Here is a 7823-nt window from a genome sequence, read left to right as displayed (position 1 = left end):
ATGACTGAGGAACTAAAAGAAAAAAGATCGTTAACTGTAAAATTCAGATACGTTCCTACAGATCAAAATCCTGCCGACTTGCTCACAAGAGGAGTAACCTTTGAAAAATTTCAGCAGAATTTAAGCCGCTGGACTTCGGGTCCTGAATGGCTTAGTAAAAGTCCCATAGAATGGCCATCAAGTGAACTTCAGTGCCTAAGCTTAAAGAATAAATCTATTATACAGCCTACGTCATTAAATTACACTGTAGTTAATGTTGAGCCTCAACCGGTGATACCCTTTGGTAGATACTCAGATCTCAATAGATTACTTAACGTTACTACCAACATATTTAAGGTTAGAAATAAAATCAAACATGTAGACCTAGATCCCAGCAACTGTGCTAAAATTTATTTACTTAAGGTAATGCAACAACAAAGCTTTCCTACAGAATTTGCTTACCTGCAATCGCCTCAAGGTAAAGAAGTACCTGAATCAGTAAAAAATTTAAATTTATTCTTAGATGAAAGTGGAATCATCAGAACTAAAGGTAGAATAGGTAAAGTCACTACTTATGATTATGAAGTTATCAATCCTGTCTTATTGGCTAAGGATCATGATTTAACTGAACTTATCATCGTAGAATACCACAAAAGATGTAAACATCTGGGAATTCAATCAACCCTAACTAAAATCCGCCTTTCAGGGTTTTGGATACCCAAGGCAAGACAAGCCGTCAAAAAAGTACTTTCAAAGTGCATCTTGTGCAAAAAATTTAATAGCCTTGCGTTTAAGTATCCTAAGGTTACAAATCTTCCCAAACATCGTGTGAATCTCATTAAACCATTTTTACACACTGGGATTGACTATACGGGACATGTTTGGGTGAAAGGTGATGAAGGTGTAAGTAAAATGTATATGCTTATATTTACTTGCCTAAACATTAGAGCAGTACACATAGAATTAGTTAAAGATATGAGCACTCACTCGTTCATCCTGGCTCTGATCAGATTTACAAATATGCATGGAATCCCATCTCATATTTACAGCGATAATGCCAGATCCTTTATAGCTGGTTGTAACCTTATAGAGGAAGTTTTTGCCTCCTCTGAATTTAATGAACACTTCCAAGTGTATAATATTAAGCATATCAGAATACCTTTATATGCTGCTTGGGTGGGGAGCACATGGGAACGTATGATCAGAACCATTAAATCTTGTTTGTATAAAACAATTGGGCGATCTCGAATTAAATATTTTGATCTCCTTACTATAATTTCGGATATTCAAAATGCCATAAATCAAAGACCTCTCACTTACAGGTGTTCTTCGGATTCAGACCTCGAAATAATAACCCCCAACTGTTTTCTTCGTCCTAATGCCAATTTAGGACTTGTACTAAAATTAGATGACCAGAATGTTTGGAAATCTGACCCTCCTTCAAGATTAAATGTAGTAAAATCCATTGAAGCACGGGATTCTATGCTAACTAGATTCCGTAAGCTTTGGTATCAAGACTATTTGTTGAGTTTGAGGGAGCAATGTAAAGATTTGCACGAGGTCAATTTTCACAATCGTATCAAGGTTGATGATGTGGTTCTTGTTAAAAATCCTGCCAAGGCTAGACCATTTTGGTTGCTGGGAAGAGTTTTGGAATTAATTGTTGGTGACGACAAAAAAATTCGTTCTGTAAAAGTTAAAAGAGGTGACGGGTCGGTTCAGGTCCATTCTATCAAGCTCCTGTATCCTCTGGAATTATCTTTAACTCACGCACACCATCCTGGAATTGTTCCAGACTCCAAGAGAGTAGTTGATGCTGCAAATTCAAAATCTCCTAATGATGTACCAAATACTAATAGCTCATCTGTTCCAATGAAACAACGTCCTAAAAGGACTAAAAATTTAAAAAGTAGTAAAAACTCTCTTAATAACCCCTATATATACTATTAAATTCAGTTTATCTAAAACAATCTTCACATACATTAGCTTATAGGTACTTATTGTAAAAAAGAAGAAAAAATAATAACTGTTAATGATATCCTACCTTATTATTGAACGGATGAAATCTCTATAGTCCTATTGGTGCACCAAAATGAGAATTCTTTACATACAAAATAAATCACTACACTCACTTCTTTCAAACCTTTAAGCTCTTTGTGAATACAATCTTCACCTCTTCTATATTCTAGTATGTTTGCCTTCAAAAAATCAATTTTCCTAAGAACTTTATTATTGGCTATGTTTGCCTTTAAAAAAAAAAAAAAAAATCAATTTTCCTGTGAACTTTATTATTGGCTATGTTTGCCTTTAAAAAACTCTATTTTTCCTGTGGACTTTATTATTGGCTATGTTTGCCTTTAAAAAAAAAAAAAAAAATCAATTTTCCTGTGAACTTTATTATTGGCTATGTTTGCCTTTAAAAAACTCTATTTTTCCTGTGGACTTTATTATTGGCTATGTTTGCCTTTAAAAAAAAAAAAAAAAAATCAATTTTCCTGTGAACTTTATTATTGGCTATGTTTGCCTTTAAAAAACTCTATTTTTCCTGTGGACTTTATTATTGGCTATGTTTGCCTTTAAAAAAAAAAAAAAAAAATCAATTTTCCTGTGAACTTTATTATTGGCTATGTTTGCCTTCAAAAAATCAATTTTCCTGAGAACCTTATTATTGGCTATGTTTGCCTTCAAAAAAAAAATCAATTTTCCTGTGAACTATGTTTGCCCTCAAAAAAAAAAAAAAAATCAATTTTCCTGTGAACTTTATTATTGGCTATGTTTGCCTTAAAAAAAATCTATTTTTCCTGTGGACCTTATTATTGGCTATGTTTGCCTTAAAAAAATCAATTTTCCTGTGAACTTTATTATTGGCTATGTTTGCCTTCCAAAAAAAAATCTATTTTTCCTGTGGACTTTATTATTGGCTATGTTTGACTTCAAAAGAAAAAAATCAATTTTCCTATGAACTTTTTTATTGGCTATGGTTGCCTTCAAGAAAAAAAAATCAATTTTTCTATGAACTTTATTATTGGCTATGTTTGCCTTAAAAAAAAAAAAAAATCAATTTTCCTATGAACTTTACTATGGGCCGTATTTGCCTTCAAAGGGAGGCAAATCCAAGTTTCTGCGACCTTTCATTATGGGATAGTTTGCCTTACAATAAGCCTGCTATGAACCTCCAGCTTAAAAGCATAAGGACCTGTAACTGCAGAGAATTATGTTGCAATGATTTCATATTGCAATTTTGTTTTGGGGGAGAATATTGGAATTATTACGGAGTCACTAGTGTGGTGCCCTGTGATTGGATGAAAAACAACCAATCACGGGCTGCCATTCTAGTTTCCTCCCCGACCCCTATTTGCGCGGCCCCTTCGAACTTTCGGCCTCTTTTGCGGTTGGGACCTGATTGCGAGTACATCCATTTCGCCAGCTCTCCGCCACCAGAAATACGGGACGCACATGGAGTCCAAGCCGTAATAGCAGCACAGACCAACAAGGCCGCACCTTTTCTCTTTCATACCAACTAAGGACACAGGAAAGATTTAATTGATAAATGGACACATCACATCTGTGAGATAAGTTTCCCGCAAACCCAATTGTTTGCAACACTTTTATTTTCCTTTTTGTAAATACAGTTTTTTTTATAACATTTAACTCTGTGTTTGTTTTTCCTTTCTTCTTGACGTCGTCACATTACTTTGTTACCTCGAACGTTTGGGAAATCCCAATACCAAAAAGTAACTCTTTTGAGTGAAGATGGATATAAACAAATTTTTTTAAATTAATTTATTAATTTTACTTTAAAACAAAATGTAAACATATATAAACAAAATATGTTAGAAAATAAGTTCTTAATTTTAAATAAAAATTGATTGTAAAGAATATTTTAAAAATAATTATTGAAAAATATTGCAAAGTGTTTACAAAGCTGGTTCTTTGGGATAATAGGGGCACCTGAAAGCGCTTTTTTTTCTTTAAGTTTGAAACACAAGTAGTGGCTAGTTAACTTAAAACAAGGGCGCATGGCGGAAATTCTTCAGGATTTAAATGTATTGTTATGCTTTTATGGTGGTCGAAAAACGTTTTTCAGTCGCCGTATTACTTCCTATTTACTTGCCTCCCCACGAGGACAGAGTTAGACACACAAAAAAAAAAAAAAAAAAAATGGTGAAATATAAAGTTAAGCTAAAAGTAATTTTTTTTTTTAATCCAAAGACTTAAAGAAAAAAATTCAAAGAAATTTCGAACATTTATTACTATAAACATAATGAACAAGTGCAAATAAAAAATAATTGTAACCAAAAGCAAGATAAGTCAACGTAAAAAAGAAAACAGATTTTTTTAAACAGCAAAGTTTAAATGTTTGTTTGCATAAAGCAGGTCAACGAATTCAAATCGTAGAAGCACCGGTGTCACATGCCATGTGACCTAATTGTTCAGATTTTTTTAGAACGAGGCTCGTCTGCTGGACCACGGCCACCGAGAGTAAGAAGAAGGCCTGTTAACTGAAAAATGTCTGCAGGCAATGTAGGTAAGATTTGTCAGACTATCAATACTATATGAGGGCCATTTGAAAAAGAGTAATAAAACATTTTTAAAAAGAAAAAGGAACACAGTTCGATTACTACTTAAACACTGAACTTTATTCAATATAAAATATAAACATTATCTATGTAAAATTAAGTAATTTTAAAGCAATATACAATTTAATACTGGTAAAACTGAATTATGAATTTAGGGAACAAACAATTAAAGAAACATTAAACAAATATTTTTTGGCCTTCGGAACAAGATCAGTGTAGTATCTGTTTTGATGCTACACTTTACCTTTTCTGTCTTTGATCGGTGGATGGAGGAGAAATCTTTCATGATCGAGATTATTTTTGTTCCTATTCAGAGTGCCCCTTATTGGAAAGCTGGATTTTCTCCACAAGATTATATGTTGAAATATTTAAATAACTATTACTTTAAATACAGAAATTATATTTAAAGTTTTGGTTTTCTGTTCTTCTATGTCCATCTTTTTCCCATGTTTTTCATCAAAATGTGTAGCGTATTAGTCGTCTCACAAGCCATCATCAGTGATTGCTCACTGGCAGTAACCTGTGGTGTTCCCTGGAGACCAAATGACAAGTCTCCCCAGATTTCCAGTGTTCTCCACCTTTTGACCACTTGTGCAGATGATTGCATGTTATCGCAACAGCCGTTGTCACTGATTTCTCGTTGGCATCGGCCATTGGTGTTTCCTGGGGTTTGGGTGACAAAATGCCTTCCCAAGGTACCAGATTTGAACTGCACACTTCCAGTGGAAATTTGGTCAGTACTCTCTCACTTCGGTCTTTCCATCCTCCCTGACCCTTCACAACTAGTTGTCATCTACACCAGTTCTTTTATTATTATTACTATTATTATTATTATGATAATAATAAGGGTGCTTGTGCAGTGTACGCACGTGTATTTTAAATATTATTTTCAAGTTAAATTAAATTTTAAGCTTGTATTACTGTATTATTTGATAACATTTATTTGTGATATATTTGTTTTTTGACAACTTTTTGGAATCTATGTGTACAGTAAAACAAACTCGTTATGTAAATTATTTACAGTTATGGTTTTGTTTTGGTTTGGTTTTGTTTTGGCTTAACGGCATATCAACCCTTTTCAGGTTATTCAATGCCAAACTCAGGATTAAAAAAAAAAAAAAAATTATGTATTCAAAGAACTTTATGATGTCGAGTATCGATCAATTCTGTATAGTTCAATAGTTTTATTTGTTTTAATATCTAGCGATCTTTTTTTTTTTTTTTAAGTTTTATATATCCTCATATATTCATTCATAAGGTTTAGTTGGGTTGATTCAGAGAATGATTTATATTTTTGTAAAGATCCTTGTTACTCTTAAAAAGGATAATATTTCCTCTAGACAGTTGTTTTCGAAAAGTTTCTTCATGCTGTTGTGTTTGAGGTATTGTTTTCTATCTTTATCTAGAGCTCTACATTCCACAAAAAGATGTTTAATGGTGCAAGTTTTCTGGCAGAATGGGCATTGTGGTTGTTGTTCTTGTTTTAGAATGAAGGAGTGTGTGAGTTTTGTATGGCCAATATGTATTCTAGTTATAACGACTTGTTCTTTTCTGGATTTGGGGGGAGTTTGTCTCCATTTTTCCAGTATGGGTTTGATTTGGTATAATTTGTTATTTGTGTTGTTATTCCATTGTCGTTGCCATTTTGCATGAATTAATTGATTAATTTTGGGTTTGAAGTCAGTATATGGTATGTTTATTGTATCTGGTTTTAAGTTTAGAGCTGATTTGGCCGCTAAGTCGGCTCTTTCATTTCCTCTTATCCCAATGTGACTTGGGATCCAACATATAAATATTTCTTTGTGTTCGGATAGTGAATCAATTCTATTTGTTAGTTTGATGATTAGTGGGTTTTCAAGTTTTTTGTTATTCAGAGATGTCAAAACGGAAAGTGAATCTGAAAAAATTAGGAATTTCCTATGTTCATCTTTTTCTATAATGCTGAGTGTGAGGTCGATGGCACATATTTCGGCAGTAAAAATAGAGCTTTCTGTTGGAAGAGCTTTTTTAAGAGTTTTTTCATTCGACACTGCAGCACATGCCACTCTATTATGGTCTTTAGAGCCATCGGTGAAAATAGGTAGATGGTCTGGATATTTTAGGAGAATATCATAGGCTTTTTCGTGGTAGATATTAGAGTGGGATTTCGCTTTTGGGAGTTCATTCAAGTTTAAGATTACTTTTGGTTTTTTAAGTATCCAAGGTTGGGTTTTAGGTAGTATATGTTCTTGGATATTTTCTACAGTCATTTCTGATTCCTGCAGTATTGCTTTCATTCTAAGACTAAAGGGCTTTATGGCCTTTCTTTTTACTTCAAATGCCTCTTTATATCTCGGATTGAATGTAGCTTCATATGCTGGATTATTTCGTTGTGCTTTTAATTTAGTGTAATATTGTGCACCCAGTTTTTGACTTCTTATATTTATAGGGATTTCGTTGGCCTCTGCATGGAGGCTTTCTACTGGGGATGTTCTAAAAGCACCGAGAGCTAACCTCAGTCCTCCATGGCAGATTGGATCTAAAATCTTTAGGTAGGACTTTCTGGCTGATTGGTATATAAAACTACCATAGTCGAGTTTTGATCTTATCAAAGTCCTATATAATTTCATTAGTGTTTCTTGATCGGCTCCCCATTCTGTATGAGCTATTACCCGTAGTAGTTGCAGTCTTTTGTTGCAACTATTTCTTAGATTCTTCAGGTGGGGGATGAATGACAGTTTTTTGTCAAATATAAGGCCCAGGAATTTGTGTTCTTCTACGGTGGGGATTATTGTTCTTCCAAGCTTCAATGTAGGATCATTATGAAGTTTTCTCATGTGGAAGAAATGAACGCATTTGGTTTTTGATTGGGAAAATTTATATCCATTTTCCATTGCCCATTTGTCTAATTTATTTAAGCAGTGTTGGAGTTTGCGTTCGATGGTGCATATATACTTTGATCTGCAGAACACCAGTAGGTCATCTACATATAAAGATCCCTCAACACCAGGGTCCAAACATTTCACTATGCTGTTCATTTTAATATTGAACAGTGTCACAGATAAAATGCTACCTTGAGGTACTCCTTCCTCTTGATTTGTGGTGTCTGAGTAAGTAGTTCCAATGCGGACTCTAAACTTTCGGTCAGATAAAAATCCTTTTATAAATTGTGGGAGTCTGCCTTTTAGTTCAAATTCGTGCAAGTCTCTCATAATTCCATATTTCCACGTAGTGTCGTAGGCCTTCTCCAGATCAAAAAATACTGCTGATAGGTGCTCATTTCTA

General features: G+C 33.8%; 1 protein-coding gene across 1 annotated transcript; it reads right to left on the bottom strand.

Moving 5' to 3' along the window:
* Positions 1-1745: 1745 nt before the first annotated feature.
* LOC145277444 (uncharacterized) lies at positions 1746-7432 on the bottom strand. Its single transcript, XM_080128804.1, has 2 exons — positions 6346-7432; positions 1746-1873 (listed from the first exon to the last, which is right to left on the bottom strand). The coding sequence occupies exons 1-2, from the start codon at positions 7430-7432 to the stop codon at positions 1746-1748; spliced, it is 1215 nt and encodes a 404-aa protein (XP_079984930.1).
* Positions 7433-7823: the final 391 nt, after the last annotated feature.

Source organism: Euprymna scolopes, chromosome 6 (assembly GCF_053919585.1).
Source record: "Euprymna scolopes isolate OS-2025 chromosome 6, ASM5391958v1, whole genome shotgun sequence".
NCBI classification, from domain to species: domain Eukaryota; kingdom Metazoa; phylum Mollusca; class Cephalopoda; order Sepiida; family Sepiolidae; genus Euprymna; species Euprymna scolopes.
The sequence above is the reverse complement of the archived record's forward strand: the minus strand, read 5'-3'. Positions and strand labels throughout refer to the sequence as shown.

Excerpts from the sequence above, each read along its gene's own strand:
- LOC145277444 (XM_080128804.1), bottom strand. The coding sequence starts at position 7,432 with ATGGAAAATGGATATAAATTTTCCCAATCAAAAACCAAATGCGTTCAT. Across the intron at positions 1,874-6,345 it reads ACACAAAGAAATATTTATAT|TCCTTTTAGGACGTTGTTTC; the intron begins GTTGGATCCCAA and ends TTAAATTTTTAG.